Consider the following 17,172-nt stretch of genomic DNA (forward strand, 5'->3'; position numbering starts at 1 on the left):
GATACATTGGTGAGATAATATCATCCAAGGACTGCATGAAATAGGCCACGCCCATCACGGGGGAAAGCTCTCCATTCACTTCCAAACACCAGCGTCATTTTCCTTGAATTAAACAGCTAAAAGCTGTTGTGTGGTGGGCTGCGCAGACAACAACAAATATTATACATATATATATAAAATATATATGTAAGTTGGAGTGTTCATCTTCTGTATATATGATCTTTGTGTGCAACACGTGACATAGGAGAATGCCAGGATTGGGGGGGGGAGTTTTTGTTTCCCCCCGTTTTGGGCGTGGCTTCTGAATGATGACGCACTCCGAAGTGTCTCTATGATCATTCATTTTAACTAAATTTTATATTATTTTAACTTCCCATTGACATTAATATATTTATGAAGCTACTTTCCGCGCTTAGCACACCTAGTGACTGCACCTTTCAGCACCATGGACAGCGCCCCAGCAAATTAAAAAATGATGGTTCGTCTGCAAAAATCCACATCGCCCAAAAAAAGGTATTAGAGCATTAATTTGTTCATTGTTTATGTTTTTTTGATTGGGTTAGGTAATGATGAGTGGGACAGAACAATTTCGTGTTTTACAAATATTAGTCAGGACATCCATCTTGAAACGGGCCAATCCCGGACACACCGGGATGTCTGCATGGTCACCGTAATTGTGTGTGTGTGGGAGTTAGTGGAGGTGCAGAGAGAGGGCGTGGAACAGTACCTGACTCTGTGTTGAAGGACACTGCATCACTGGGAGGACCTACACCCAGCTCATTCTTAGGCTTCACCTTAAACTCGTAACTGATAGAGAGACAGACAGAGAGAGACAGACAGACAGACATACAGATTAAACATATTGTTTCTTTTGCTTTTCTTCCTTCAAATCAGGCGCGCGGGAAGCTATCTCCCACGAGGGGGTCTGAAGCATATACTCGGACTTGCGCGGCGCGGCGCGCCGAGCACTTTGCGCGTGCACGTGTGAGGTGCGTGCGCGTGCACGTGCGAGGTGCGAGCACACGCAAAGTGCGCTGCGCGGCGCGGCCTTGTGCGAGCATGCTGCGTGAAGTTGGCACTTGTAGCCTAATGCACATTGTCTTAAAACTTGAATGGAATCAGGGGTGCCGATTTCTGTCTGTGCCAGTGCGTGCCCATGCTTGCGCATGCCCGTCGCCCAACCCATCCCCCGATAAAGCGATAAAGCTGTAGTGACGCAAATGCACCATAGGAGATTTAACAGCGACCTACACACACACACACACACACACACACTTCACACACCACTTCAGTTCGACAGAATAGGAACAAGCGACCGAAGCATGCTGTAAACCACACTCATCTCAGCAACATAGAACATGAACAGCGTCAGCATCAGCGACCGACCCACACAGACACATTGATTGAGACATCAAAAGTTTTAACCAACATTATAACATACACCACTACACCTCACCTGGAACTGGAAGTCGTAGGCTACTCGTCACGGTTGCACTGGTGGTGGTGGAAAACGCACTAGGTTTTGTGATCAAAAATCTCCTCATTTTGTTTTGGCTACTTGTGTTGAGATGTGTCAGTCTGTCACTCTCTCTCTGATACCGCTCAATGCACAAGTGTGTTTACTCACTACGTCAGCAGGGTCACATAGAGTGCACTGACTCATGCAGCCAATCAGATTGGGCTATGTTTTGATCAACTCGTTTTGTAACCCGGGGCCGCCAGCGGGCCTCGGGTGGGTGGAGTTTGCTATCAAATCAATGTAAAGAGACTCGACCCCGCCCAGCCACAGCCTAGAGCCCAGAGCAGAGCACCCACGGGGAAATGAGGGGAGAGAGAGAGAGAGAGAGAGAGAGATGCCTGTGACAGTCACTGAAGTTTCGCCAAATGAGGGTGGGGCTGCTGGGGGGGGCTGCGTCAGGAAGGTGCAGGGGCTGAGGCCGCCACCAGGGGGGGCTGCAGCCCCGGCAGCTCCCCACTTCCAGCGCGGTTGCTTCAAATCCATCTAAGCAACCAAGAAAATATCAACATCAGATGGGCTTTATGTAAAGTGATTGTAAGGGGATTCTTTATGTAAAGTCATTTTAAGGGGATTCGTAGAGACTGCAGTTGAACCTTGTTCCACAGAGAGACGTATCCAGTCCCCTTCCTTCACAGCAAATAAATGTAGTTTTCCCAGATTAAGTCTCGTTAATCCCAGAGCAGGCGTAGCCAGCAGTCTGCTGCAGGCACTCCAGTCCATCCTCTTAAGGCTTTTGCACACTAAGTTCGTATTTTTCGTCCGAAATTGACACACGTTTTAAAATAAATACAACCTCATGTTGTGTCACTCATGTTTACACACTGACTCCGAAACCTTCGTCCGTCATCAACGTTTTTGGAACAGGTTTGATTTTCTGTGTTTTTCGCATCAATCAATAGCCTTTTGTGAGCTGTTTACCCGTGTGTGTTTTCAGATGACGGATAAAAAAAAAACTCATATGAAAAAAACTGACTGTGTGTGCAAAGACCTTCTCATTTGACTCTCAAACTGCTTCCAGCCGCCACGCTCGGGCTGGCTCTGTAACCGTGCGTCTCCTCTATGTTTGGACAGCTGAGAGCAGCTTGAAATGAAGCGGTGGACGTTTGGACCTATCTGACGACCGCAGCACATGTTCAGAGATACTTAGGCGAGGGGCGTCTGGGTAGTGTAGAGGTAAAATCACTCTCCTACCACCGCGGAGACCCGGCATGCGGTACTTCCGACTTGGCCAGATGTTCCTACAGACACAATTGGCCGTGTCTGTGGGTGGGAAGTCAGTGGGCCTGGTCGCTGCACTAGCGCCTCCTCTGGTCGGTTGGAGCACCTGTTCGGGGGAGGGAACTGGGGGGAATAGCGTGATCCTCCCACGCACTACGTCCTGCCGGTGAAACTCCTCGCAGTCAGGTGAAAAGAGGGGCTGGTGACTGCACATGTATCGGAGGAAGCATAGTCTACAACTCTCCCCAGATCGACAGAGGGGGTGGAGCAACGACTGGGACAGCAGGGGGAATTGGCCAACTAACCTACAATTGGGGAGAAAATGGGAGAAAAATCCGGCGGGAGGGAAATAGCTAAAATGTTTGTCTTGCTAAAATCGGCTCTTACCGTGTGTTCTCTTTATTTATTACCTTGGGTTTTTATTGTCTTTTTATGATACAAGTCTGTTCAATTTTATTTATGGTGTTTAGTTAGATCTAGCTAGACACATTCTCTGTAAAGTCATTTAAGTCATGCTTGTGAAATAGGGCTATATAAATAACTTGACTTGATTGAAGAGGTGGCGGGCTGCGCCTCCAGATCTGCCTGTAGATTATAAACAGAATACAGCTCCAGCTGTGAGCCAATCTGTAATCGTCTCTTAAAACTAATTTTATAGACTTGTTTTTATGTAATGAACTTGTTTTCTTTTTTGTTTAGAATGTTTTCATTGATTTTCCATTCAACCCAACGTACATTGTTTGCAGCAACACATGGGACAGCTGCATTATTCAAATGATTACATTTGTCAAAGGTACCCCATCCAACCCGCGCCTTATAAAGATTATTACATTATTTACTCAAACAAATCCATTTCACATCAGTTTTGTCTGCCCTCACTTCGACTTCCATCTCTCCAGCCAATCTCTTCCGTTAAACAAATAAAACAAACAAAAAAATAAAAAAAATGGGAACCTGAGTGATGATTTGAGGCAATAATATGGTTAAGTTATAAAGGTTGGTCCTGTGACTTGGCCACTGATTCCAGAGGTGTATTTCTGGTTTCATCTCCCAAAGAACCATGTATGGCAAACGTCTGTTGTTTCTTGACCAACTCCTTCGTCAATCATCATGTACTTTTGGAAAGACGTGCATCACTGTTTGCTGCCTATTTTGGTCTTGAATAGGACTGGGTTTGCTCCGGTCTCGCTCTCGACTTGAAACAGGTATTGCTCCAAAGAAGTGATTGCCGTCAGATTGCAGATATTTAAACTGGTACTGGACTGGTACTCTAGGGCACAGAGCAGGTAAAATAAGGCAGTCATAAGGATAATTGCAAAAGAGATAATTTCTTTATTTTACATAATATAACCCATCCCTAAATCATGTTTATTATAGTCTTGTTTCCAAATAGGCCTAAACAAGGATATTAGACATACCAAACACATGTAAACTTCGGAAACAATAGTATAGTATTGCCTATAATCATGTAAATGTCATGCATGATTACCGTACTCTATAAACTGCAAACACTGCTTTGGCCACAATTGTGATGATTTGGTTACAGGTTTCACAAAGACATGCCTTTGCTGTTATAAAGTGATTGTTGCAGACAAAGGCAACTGTAGACGTCTATAAACTAAGATACAACTAAGATGACTGTTTGACAGACAATCACTTTTTGGCACAACACCTGTTCACCCTCCACTCGAACTCGACCGGAAACAGACTTGGATTCGACTCAGGTGGTCCGGATACGACCACAGTTGTACCACCTGTGTGGTAAATCAAGCTTACCTATCTAACCCGTGTGGTAAATCATGAGTACCTGCTCACGAACCCGTGTGGTAAATCACACGTACCTGCTCTCTAACCCGTGTGGTAAATCTGATGCGTACCTGCTCTCTAACCCGTGTGGTAAATCAAGTGTACCTGCTCTCTAGCCCATGTGGAAAATCAGGCATACCTGCTCTCTAGCCCATGTGGAAAATCAAGAGAACCTGCTCTGTAAGCTGTGTGGTAAATCAAGCGTACATACCTGCTCTCTGGCTTAAGGTTCTCCACGGCGGTGTGTGTCTGGTTGGTGGTCAAGATGGAAACCTGCTCGCCATCTGGGCCTTTAGTGGTGGAGATGACCTCATACTCTGGAGGGGGATAGTTTAACACGGACCTCAAAACATGCGAGTGGAATAAAAGTTGTCATCTTCCAAAGAAGAAAATGCACCAGACAGGAAGAAAGTTCAATGGTATTCAACCAATCACAAGAGGGGGAATGAGCGGATATTCCACCTTAAAGCTGTTGTAAGCAATATATTTTTGTTAAAATGTGTGTTAAATAGCTCTATATTCTGACAGCAATCAGTGAAATGTGTGTTTGGTCAGTAACATGGGTCTCCCACTCGCTCTGCTTTGTGGTAAACAGAAGAGATGCTTTTCTGGTATCGCATCCCACTTTATCCAATCAGGAGAGAGAACTCCATCCCACTTTATCCAATCAGGAGACAGAACTCCACAATGAGCATTGAGTCAACACACGGTACTCATTCCCAAGTAGTCAAATCGTGAGGCTTTGGGTTGGTCTCAGACTTTCGATGTCGGCAGGCTCCATCAAAAGGTGTGTAACAGCGCTTGCAGGGTGCAGGCTCGCATGCTGCGCGTTACCCGATCAAAATGAAGTGAACGTGACCGGTGTGTAGTCAAAACTGTCTGTTAACTTGCAGACAGTTAGAATTGCCAGCGAACATTATGTTTGACTGTGTTGGTGTAGAAATCAGTTTATCACACGAAATGTCTTTTATTTTATTTTGCCTGTATCGACACCCGAGTACCAAAGTTGAGTTCTATGACCATCTAAAAACCATGTTGAATTCATGTGATTCCAACAAAGAGATCATTTTATTAGGTGACTTTAACGTTAACTGGGATAATAAAAGAGACAGAAGTAACCTCAAACGAACCACAGAGTACCACAATCTAGTGCAACTCATAGAGAAGCCTACTAGAATAACGAACTCTTCCCAGACTAGAATTGATTTAGTTTTCACTAACAAACCAGACAGAATCCCTAAGACCTTTAATTTTCTGACGGGCCTATCGGACCATAATTGTATTTTTTTCTCAAGAAAGCTTACCAAACTGAGGTTCGTAAATTCTCATAGAGGTACACCCCACACAGCTTATAATGTTATCCCCAAGAACCAGACACAGAATTTCAATGCTGCATTGAAAACTGTAGACTGGATGGAAATTCTGTCCTCCACCAATATAGACTCTAGCTGTGATTCCTTTGATAACAAACTCAAGGAGGTGATGTCCTCTTTTGCCAGTAGAGGGAGCCGTAGGACCAAGGAAGGTGGCAGCTTACCATGGTTAGATAACCACTGTAGAACTCTTATAAAATCTAGAGATCAGCTGCTCAAACAAAGCCTGCATTCCAGGTTGTCTACCGACAGGCAAAAATTCACTCATGCGCGTAACAAAGCTACACAAGCTATAAGAAAAGCTAAGGCTAACTTCTTTATCTCTATTATTGAAAGTGCAAAAGGCAACGGGAAAAAAACATGGCAAATCTTGAACAAACTGCTAGGAAAAAACAACAAACAGGAGAGTAAGGCACCTGAACTAGAACTAAACGGTGTCCTGGTAAAGGATCCCACGGCAGTGGGAAACTCTTTTAATAATTATTTCATAGACAGTGTTTCAGAGATCACAACCTCCTTTAGTCCTTCTACCATCCTACCATGTCAATTAGATAAGGATAAACCAATTTTCCAGATTAGTTCTATTTCAGAAGCTGATGTCTTAAAGATCACTGGTGCCCTCAAAGGCTCCAAAGCTAGGGATGTACATGGAATTGATACCAACTTTGTGAAAACGCACATCGATGCCTTAGCTCCACCCATCACCATCATGATCAATCAGTCAATCAGTCAAAATTCAGTTCCATCATCATGGAAAGTAGCTACCGTGGCACCCATTTTTAAATCCGGGTCCAAAACGCTTGTGGCCAACTATCGGCCTATAAGCATCCTGCCAATCATCTCTAAGATCGCGGAGAAATGGATTGCGAGCCAATTGATTTCACATCTTGACAATGGCCCCTCCATGTTACATCCAATGCAGTTTGGATTCCGGGCTAACCACTCCACTGAAACGGCGAACTGCCTTTTCACTGAAAGGGTTAAGTGCCTTTTAGACAAAAATCCATGTGTAGGAACTGTATTTCTTGACCTCAAGAAGGCTTTCGACACTGTCAACCATCAGGTTCTACTATCTAAACTCTCTTATTTCAATTTCTCAGCGGATGCTTTGTTATGGTTCAAGTCATATCTTTCAAACAGAACACAGTGTGTCTCTGTTGACGGTGTTAAATCTACTTACCTTAACAATCATGTCGGTGTCCCTCAAGGATCTATTTTAGGGCCTTTACTGTTCTCCTTATATATAAATGACCTCCCAGATGTTTGTAAGGAATTAGGCGTCCTGATGTATGCTGACGATGCAGCCATCATTGCGCAAGGTAAGGATGCCATGTTAACTGCATCCAAGCTAACTAGTGCATTGGCCCAGGTACAAGCATGGTTACGAGACTCATGTCTCATGCTCAACACAAAGAAAACTGTATGTATGATGTTCACCAAGCGACCAAATAAGTTGAGCAGATCCTATGTATTCCTGGAGAGAGAAGAACTGGAACTGGTACCACAGTTCAAGTACCTTGGAGTTATTTTGGACTCTAACCTCACTTTCAAAAAACATGTAAAAAAGGTGTCCAATACAGTTAGATTTAACATACAGAATTTCAAACAAATCAGGCCCTTTATCACAACGGATGCGGCTAAAGCCTATCTCCACTGTATGATCCTCTCTCACATAGACTACTGCTCCACTGTTTGGTCCTTCGCTGGTGTCACTGTGCTCAAACCCCTTGAACAGCTCTATAAAAAAGCCATCAAGGTGTTTGACAAAAAACCACAATCACATCATCACTGTGAAATCCTAGAGAAATATCAGCTCCTTAGCTTTAACAATTTTAGAACATTTAAAAGCACGTGTCTAATCTATAAATGTTTACACGGCTTGGCTCCTCCTCCTCTAGGGGAGTTCATTAGAAGGAAGAATAGAAATTTGAGCACAAGGGCAGCAGCTAGGGGGGACTGCGAAGTCCAAGCTAGAAAATCCACGTTCTCAAAAAACACCTGGTCGATCAATGGCAGCACTAGCTGGAACACACTTCCTATGGCTATTAGGGAAAGCCCCACTTTTGCGGCATTCAAAAGCCAGCTCAAAATATGGCTTAAAACAAACCAAATTTGTGAACACTAGCTTAATAGCTGCCTTCCAAATCTTCTTCTCTTCCTGCACTAGGCACTTCACCACTTAAGTGTAACACTTAAGAGAGAGTAGAGTAGCCTTCATATTGTTTCTATGTATTGTTATCTTGTAACCTGTCGAATGGAAGGTGTAGTATTCTTCTTTTAGCACTGACATGCTGCATGTACATCCTGTCTGTGTTTTGCTGTAATTTTGATGTCTGTAATGTGTGGTATCTCTTGCGATGACACGCTACAGGTATATCAGTTTGTTGCGTACATCCTGTCTGTGTTTTGCTGTAATTTTGATGTCTGTAATGCTGTGGTATCTTTTGCGATGACACGTTACATGTATATTTCAGTCTGTGCGTTGAATGAATGAAATGAGTGACTGTTTTGATATTTATTGGGGACAACGGATGTAAATTAGCATTAGCTAACTCCGGCATATTTACATGTTTTTGTATATAGAGGCTTCTGTATTTCTGAACATGTCCATTAATGTGCATTGTCCCGTCACAATAAACCAATAAAGAAAGAAAGAAAGAAAGAAAACGTACCATTTTCAGCGTATAGCAAGTTGCTACTTGCTAGTAGCAACGAGCTAGAGTTGTTATTGTTGTTTCATAGCGACGGACGTATTTGAGAGCGACACGCAGGGAGCAGAAAAGAAATGCATTCATGGGCAGAGTCGGTCCGTTGGAGCCAATAGCAGAGCTTGCAGGTAGCGGAAAGGGATTTTCTTCCGCTGTCGATCGCACCTCTTTAGTTCCTGTTGCACCACATTGAAACGGGGCTGCCCCCAGAGGTTAGATATTTTTCGTTTGTTTGTTTGTTTAACCGATGGGTTCCCAGATTGGTCTGGAGCCGAGTGCACCAGCTGGGCGTACGCCTACATAGGTGTAACGTTACGTCCGACTTAGAACTCAAACATACGACTAAATTAATTCTATGACTAGTGCACCATGTAGTCTTAAGCTCTGTGCGTTGCACCTGGTTGTAAATGTTCTGGTATGGAGCAGGCGTAAAAGTTACACCCAAGGCGTACCAATACTGACAGCTGTCTCATGCCCTTCAGTCCTGTGATGCGGGGAAATCTTCTCCAAAAATATAGATCGATGTTTGCTGTAAATGTCCGTTTTGGGCGCAGGACCTCCGCTTGTCGATGGGTTTTTAAAAGCTGATGCGTCGGAAGATCTTTCCATTTCTTCCTGAATTCATCAACTGCCCGCAGTCCGCCATCGCATTCATTATTGATTGCACTTGTGATCAAATTCCATGCATCTTGTTTCTGTTTGTTTGTGTTGGTGCTGTTAAATTTAGCTGTGAGAACGTTTCTATGCTAACTATAAGTTTGAGCAGAGTTGGAGCTGTCTGTCAGCTGTCATCTCAGAGAAGTGTGTTGCTTGGCAACAAGCACGTATTGACGTGGACGCGCACGTCCGCAGCCTAAAGACCGGGCACAGCTACGACCATGGTAAGTCAGGCTTGGTGCACTCGGTGTAAATTCAAATCACAAAGTCGGGCGTAGCTAAGACTGGCGTAACAGTTAAGACTGACTTTTTTACGCCCAGCTGGTGCACTAGGCTCCTGGACTGGATAACCAACCAAAAGACTCAGTATTGGACTACTTGGGAATGAGAACAGTGTTGACTCAACCCTTCCTCCAGAATCACTTAGAGCACCTTTAAATTTGACCAACTCTGAGGCTCCTGTCAAACAGACGGGTAGGCGGGAGCATTTGAAAATTACAGGAGCCCACGTGTCTTCAGAGCCTAAAGGTTAATTTATGGTAGGGCGCTCTCTCTAGCCAATCACAGTGCGCGACAAAATATGACAGTGTCCCCAACATAACATTCTCCAGGTAAGCGACACCAAAGAAAAGTGTGGAGAGAAACACTTTTGTTGATGTCATATCGGTCGAGAGACAGTTTCAAAAGTGTCGAGAGACGAAGCATAAATGAAGCCTAACTGTCTTACCGGTTGTGTCGTTGTCGGCCTTCTCCCAGTCCAGGATGATGAAGGAGGGGCAGCCCTCCACCGTCACTACGGTCAGGTTGGAGGGCGGGGCTCTGGGCGGGGCCGTCACATTGGCCTCGCCCCCCTCGGCCTCGGGGAAGTAGTTGAGGGAGGAGGTGATGGAGCAAGGCTCGTCTGGCTTCTTGTCCACTTTGTACACCACATGGGGCGCTGTGGGGGGAGGAGGGGGTTACATGATGGTACACCTTTTCATATCAAGGGCCCCTAATAGAGTACTGCAGGAATTAGCACTTCATGGCCCTCTCTTCTAAACGTCAATGGGATTTTTGTATGGGGATTTTGGTTAAATGCCTGAACTTTTGGTGGTTCACAAAAGTTTATGAAATGGCGAACTTTGAACTTTATATTTTCAGAAAACGCTTCAAAAGTGGTCCTCATTTGTGATTATCTTGCTGAACACAAATGGCCCCGTTTCATAACCACAGTCAGACCTTTCATGATTTCTCAGATATGAATCTGCACTACAAAAAAAGGTCCATTCTCATATTCGGCCTTCACATCTGATTGTTCTTAAACAAAGAGAAACATCCTGCAGAGGGGAGATAACTCAATAGCAATGTCTCTTTCCAGAAATCACTCAAGATAATCCACAGACATGCTTAAAAAGCAGTTTAATGTAATATATATATATATATTCAATGGAACTACACCCATTACAGTACATAGCTAGTAACTAGTAACTGTAGTTCGGTCAAAAGAAAATAGTTTGTGGTCTGTGGATTATCTTGAGTAACCGGGTCATAATTTCTGGAAAGAGACATTGCTGTTGACTTTTTATTTTCTTTCTTTTTTGTGCTTCTTTGAGCACCACAAGTCGAGTGCCATCCAGTTCCATTGTATTGTAGAGAAGGCAGACATCTCTACAGCCGATATCTCCAAAACGCCACAACTCACAACAAAACAATCTACAGTAGATGGATAAATAGCACTACAGCTAAGAGGAAAAATATATATTTTTGATTTTGGGATGAACTGTCCCTTTAAGATGGAAGTTTTTATTGGCATTGTGAGAATAATTTTGTGTCAGATTGAGGCAATGTTAAGGCAATTGAATGTAGAAGAATGACTATTTTGATCATAGTTTGTCTGTTATCTACCTACAATACAGACAGTTCTGGACTAAAATTGTCTTAACTTCTTATAAATGAAATAATGTTGAAGTTTGAACAATTTATCAGTTTGCTGGACCCCCTGGATCCCCCTCAAGGACCCCTGGTGGTCGCTGGACCCCAGGTTGAGAACTGCTGTGGTAGAGCAAGACAATTAGGATATTGTGACATTTAGATAAAATCAGTACAGGTTTCTTCTCAGCTTTTTCACTCTCACGGTTCTCAGTGTATTTATTTTCCTTACCCACATATCGCTTCTTTCCCATTGCGTCAACGTCTGAGGCGGGCTGGGATTTGAACAACGCCGACTCTTCCCAGCTTTCGAATCGACTGGCTGGAGGAGGAAACACAGACAAGGGCAATTTTCTTATTAGCTGTCACATTTTAACAGTGTAATGTTGATTGAAAATACTGCAAAATGACGAGCTGTCCGATGGTTTTATTTTTTCTGCAGACCACTCGATTCATGCCAATAGGATCCAAGATGATCGGACTATCCCATTGCACACTTTCTACATCATTTTATCTCATGGTCTTAACTTGCTTAATATCTGTATAAGCTGTTTCAGATGTCTCATCTATGCACATCATGCACTTGGTGATTATTGTGGGCCTATCCCTTGGGTGGGCATTTTTCTGTTTCTTTTCATTCTAAGTTTTGAACATATTCATAGTGTTCTGTTACATCATCACACGGCCATCTTGGTAGGACAATAACAAGTCATTGTAACCAATTAACAGGTGATTACAATCAAATGACCAAAGCAGGCAATGAGCTGTGTGTATTGTAAAGCGCCACATTGGTAGGAAATGCATGTGACATCATTGGGAATAATAGTGTTTTATATGTTGTCTGTGTGATTTGTTATGTGTTTTTGAGCTCTTGCAGCCCAATTCCAACGTGGATCCTGCTAATCGTAAATATTGTAAACCAACTCTGATATATGACTTCTGTCAAGAAATCGTCATGAAACAATGAACAACAACTGGGGACAAGAAACCTTTTCCAAGACAATTTCACTTTTAGCAATAAAATGGCCTGAAACAAGTTACATTCTCCTGGAGAAAAATGTTGTTGAATCTTGTTGAAACGGGTGAAATTGAATTACAGAGGATCGGTTCGTATTAAGAGACTCTGTGATCACACGCAGCAGAAAGTACACCACTGGAACTAAACAGGTGCAGAGCCTCTGTCTGTGGGCGGGTCATACCGTTGACTGTGGGTGCCACCGTCGTGGTCGTCTGTTTACGTTCCTGCTTGGTCGGCTTGGGGGTCGGCGGGGGGAGTTTGGGCTTGAGCACGGGCAGCTTGTCTGTCTGCTTCAGACTGTTCAGCTTGTCTGGAGGAAACAGACAGACGGACAGACAGACACAGAGACACACGCGCACACAGACACACACACACACACACACACGCACACACAAAAAGAGAGATGTTTTTATTTGTATTTCTCCAAGCTGGATGTCCCGCCATTGGAAAGCTTTGGATCACATAATAGGCTAATTCACTTTTTCACAATCACATGACAAATCTGTCTTAGCACACTTCAATCTATTGGTCTGAATCTGAACCACCAGTGGTTCACACCAATCAGCATCAAGAGGCAGCTACGGGCGGGCTTTAGGTGTGATGCCAGCGAGAGCAAGCCCGTGATAGACATGATAGACAGATGGTTCATCCAATCAGCTGCCAGGTATTTTTTGAAAGTGCCTGCCCTTTGAAACGGTTTCCCGAGCGACTCACTCCCAGATGCTTATGTGAAAACAAACCATCTGGCAGCATCAGGTTAGCATTCTGTGAGATTTTGGAGGATTATATACATTCCGAATGTACCAGAACACACTACAGATTAGTAACAAAGTCTCAAATTATATTATGTGATATGTGTGCCGATAAGTGAGGAAAAACACATTTCTGAATGGACCTTGGTCGGTGTGGCAGCAACCTTCAGTCTCCGCTGCTTTCTGAATGCAGAAATCTGTTCACTTTGTGTCACTCTACCATCCAGAAACCTGATGATATTTACTAGTCACATTAGCAGAAATATTACACAGTTAACCTCTAACCTTGCGAGGCAGCTGGATTCACGAGATCACGATTGCACAAGAAATCCATCTTGTCACACTCCAACCTATTGGTTTAACTCTGTCCCAGCAGTAGCTGGACCAATCAGCTTCAAGAGGCAGCTACGGGCGGGATTTAGGTGTGACGACAGTGAGAAGTGAGGCCCTGATAGACAGATGGTTCATCCAATCACCTGTCAGGTAGTTTTTGAATGTGCCTGCCCTTTTCCAAACAATTTCCAATCAAAATGTTCCAGATGGTTCTGTGTAGCACACCATCTGGCACCGTCAGGTTACCTTTTATGTGCTTTGGATAGAAATGCCACCAGAATACATTTTGTTTAAGCTTTAAGTAATGCATCGTTCTCCGGAGCCTCCTTACCCATTTCTCCAGGCTTCCCCACCAGGTTGGTTTTCTTGTTGACGGGTATGGAGGGGCGAGCCGGAGAGCCTGGAACACACAGCAGAGAGCACAGGTCAAAACACACACTGAGATCTGAGCTACCTGGAGAAGAGACCAGAGAGTCTTCTTCACCATCTAACCAGCTGCTCTTCCAATCTGATCAACTCCCCGGCTGCCAGTTAGTTTACGCCAACTCCCTACTGAGCTACACTAACGCCTTCACAGATAACATGAGGCAAAACATCTATGACACAACTCAAAGATGATTTCACAAAGGGTCTCTCTAATGGAAAACAGTGGAAGACTCTTTTTGCCACCATTAAAATAATGGGAAAGTCCCTTTTTGAAGTGGTACATCATCACAGTACAATGGAAAGATTGCTCTGTCGTAACTTGTAAATCAGATCCAGGCATAGTATGCATGTCGATGGTCCCTATCTAAAATAAGGCAAAAACTTAAAAGAGGTATTTTGGCTCCATTTTCTAAGTAATTCACTGGAAAATCAACTTTTTTTGCTTCTTAGTTAGAACTCAATACCCGTTTCCAAATGCCAAACGAACCTGAAAACATGAACAATCTCGTGTAATTCCACGAGGTTCGATGCGTTTTCTGAAATCTACCGAGACTGAAGAGCGAAACCTGCAGCCAATTAGGCCCCCTCTCCTCGTCTGAGCCCGGGCCAAATTCTTCACAATCAAGGAATTGATTCAGTTCCAACAGTAAATAGAATAAATGCAAAACCCCGAACATGAAAGATGATGGAGGCCTGAAACATTTGAGCTGGTAACATGAAACAACACAGGCACATTCCTTTCAATCAGCTCCATGTAAATAGCTTGGATGGGAGGAAAGCCGCCAGTTTGCCCGTAGCTGCTTTTGTAAATTCTGCTATAATTTGAGATATGGTTAGTTTAAAATCTGGACTTCAAAAGCCTCTTGTTCTTTTCTTGGTTAGGACGTCTGTTATTCAGGAAAGTCACTGCCATAAATGGCTGCAGCTGAAATAGCTAGCTCACATAAATAAAGTGTTCTGTCTGCTAAATGTTGAATCATTACATGTTTTACAATCTGTGTTTTTGCTTTGAAAAACGCTGCATTCCAATGCACCTCAGAAATATTGTATTTACCGTATTCCCGAGTTACGAGCACATGAACGGTCCTCCCAATGTCGTATTTACGACAGAGAAAATCTGATATCATCAAAATGTCACAGTTTCCCACTTGTAATTACGATATTGCCGAGGTGCAGTGATGCAGCATAATAACAACTCCAGGAAAGAGTGTATGCAGAATAACAACAGTGCTGAGAGTGCAAATTGCACTGTAATTACTTTAGTCTGCAAAAACAGCTCCAAGTGATGGCTTGTAATGACAGTAAGAGACGAAAATGAAAAATATATTGATATGATTTCTTTTTCACACAAAAACAATCCTCAAATGAAAAGCAAACAGTGGTTTCCACATTTGGATGAAGAATGGCCGATGCACGCCATGCTGTCTGGATTGCGTGAGGCCTTTCTAAACACTGGCACCTCTGCAACAATGCACAAAACTCTCACAAAGTCAACGCTCGCAATCAAGCAAGAAGCAGCGCCTTAAGCATGTGGACCCCAGACAGGAAAATAACACTAAAATAACTCCCAGGGTCCAATCCAAACGCCCGGTTCAGGGTCCAATCCAAACGCCCGGTTCAGGGTCCAATCCAAACGCCCGGGTCGTCACAGGGCAAAGCTAATGAGGAACAGTTTGTTCTTCAATTCTCTGTGGCGAGAAAAAGCGCAAAGCTCGGCATTGGCGCACGCCAAACAGAGGTTCTGAAAAGTAAGCTAACGAGCAGAGGAGTGCATACTTTTCCGAGAGACAGAAAGTATTTTCCACAGGATCTGCCGAAGCCTTTGGCCCACACTTTCAGTCGTGATGAAGCCGCTTTTTGGCGCAAGATTGGACTTTAACATGGCCAAATCATGCAGTGTTGGCGGTGAGAGCAAGTGAAGCGCCAGTCAGCACATGGCTTGAGCGCGTTCTGGGTGCAGACAGGCTAGATTCATGCCGTTACCAACCATAAAAGCGCTCTTCAATGGTAGGACCTGAGCGCCCGAACACGCCGGGGAGCTCGGCTTTCTTGTCTTCCAGCAATGAGTTGTTGACTGCAGCGGGAGAGGGACCGGGAGAAGTGTCACTCTCTAGCATTTCTGTTTCTATGCTGCAAGAAAACTCCACTGAAAGACACTGGAAGTGATTCATATCTTGACTAGAAAGAACTTTGACTCATTGAGCATTCCACTGTTTTGCATCGTCATCTTACAAACGTCAAGGACTTTCCTGAAAGTGTATCCTTAATTGTTAAAGTGACAGTTCACCCCAAAATCCCAAATCCATATTTTTCCTCTTACCTGTGCTACCAGTGCTTTATCCATCTAGATCTTTTTGGTTTGAGTTTCCGAGTTTTTAGAGATATCGGCCGTAGAGATGTCTGCCTTCTCTCAAAATACAATGGAACTGGATGGCACTTGGCTTGTGGTGCTCAAAGCGCCGGAAAAAAATCTTTCCAGAAACCATGACCCCATTTACTCAAGATCATCCACAGACCTTGTTGTGAGCAGTTTCATGTAGGAACTATTTTCTTTTGACCGAACTACACCTGCCAACCATCTGACAGAAGGAAGCATGCATCTAACATTAGCTTAGCGTAGTTTAGCTGTAATGTTAGCTTAGCTGTAAAATTAGCACACTTCCTGCTGTGCTGTGAGACGATTGGAGGGTATAGTTTGGTCAAAAGAAAATCATTCCTACATGAAGATGCTCACAACAAGGTCTGTGGATTATCTTAAGTAAACGGGGTCATGATTCCTGACAAGTTTTTAGTATTGATTCTTTTTTGGGTGTTTTGAGGACTATGAGCCGAGCCAGTTCCAATGTACCGGAGAGAAGGCAGACATCTCTATGCCGATATCTCCAAAACTCTGCAACTCTATACTGCAAATAGCACAGGTATGAGGAAAATATGTATTTTTGATTTGGGGGTGAACTATCTCTTTAAAATTAACATGTCTGATTTAACACTATCTAGACGTTTAACATAGAACAGAGACAGACCAAAAATGGAAAATGGATGAAAATGAACACCAAAAACCAAACCCAGCTCATGCTCACAGGACAAGCATGCACGTCATGCACCAGTTAAACCCACCAAACACTCAGTCACCTGCTCACAAACCACATCTGACTCAAGTCTTGCATGGCTTAACACACTTGTAATAAGACTAAAATTACTTAATTATTATGAAAAAGGAAATCCTGTCTGAAGTACATACAATAAATAAATTAGAATAAATCTGTACGTTCTCAAGATTTCGGGATCTTGACTTCCTTGGTCCAAAACAGACCAACATATTGTTTTTAAATTTCCAAAGCTCCATCCTAACAGGTCATTCAGTCTGTTATTGGGTCCTAAAATCATAGTTTTCCTCAAAGCAAGTGAAGAAATCAGCCAGTGTGGTTTGTTCATTCCACTTGTTTCCAATGCA

The 17,172-nt window shown here is 43.5% G+C and overlaps 1 protein-coding gene across 8 annotated transcripts in view; it reads right to left on the bottom strand.

Annotated features, from left to right (window-relative positions):
- The window catches only part of abi3bpb (ABI family, member 3 (NESH) binding protein b), an 89,772-nt gene that overhangs the window by 14,501 nt on the left and 58,099 nt on the right, over nucleotides 1–17,172 (bottom strand). For 4 of the 8 annotated variants that reach the window (XM_083633972.1, XM_083633973.1, XM_083633977.1 and 1 more), the window contains 7 exons: nucleotides 15,706–15,792; nucleotides 13,624–13,692; nucleotides 12,389–12,517; nucleotides 11,422–11,511; nucleotides 10,009–10,218; nucleotides 4,755–4,860; nucleotides 728–807 (listed from right to left, as the gene is read on the bottom strand). In XM_083633972.1, coding sequence (XP_083490098.1) covers nucleotides 728–807; nucleotides 4,755–4,860; nucleotides 10,009–10,218; nucleotides 11,422–11,511; nucleotides 12,389–12,517; nucleotides 13,624–13,692; nucleotides 15,706–15,792 — 771 coding nt within the window. The remainder of the gene's footprint in view (nucleotides 1–727; nucleotides 808–4,754; nucleotides 4,861–10,008; nucleotides 10,219–11,421; nucleotides 11,512–12,388; nucleotides 12,518–13,623; nucleotides 13,693–15,705; nucleotides 15,793–17,172) is intronic. The other 4 variants (XM_083633975.1, XM_083633974.1, XM_083633978.1 and 1 more) reach the window with 1 other exon arrangement.

Source organism: Poromitra crassiceps (genome assembly GCF_964638095.1).
Source record: "Poromitra crassiceps genome assembly, chromosome: 3".
Taxonomy (NCBI): Eukaryota; Metazoa; Chordata; class Actinopteri; order Beryciformes; family Melamphaidae; genus Poromitra; species Poromitra crassiceps.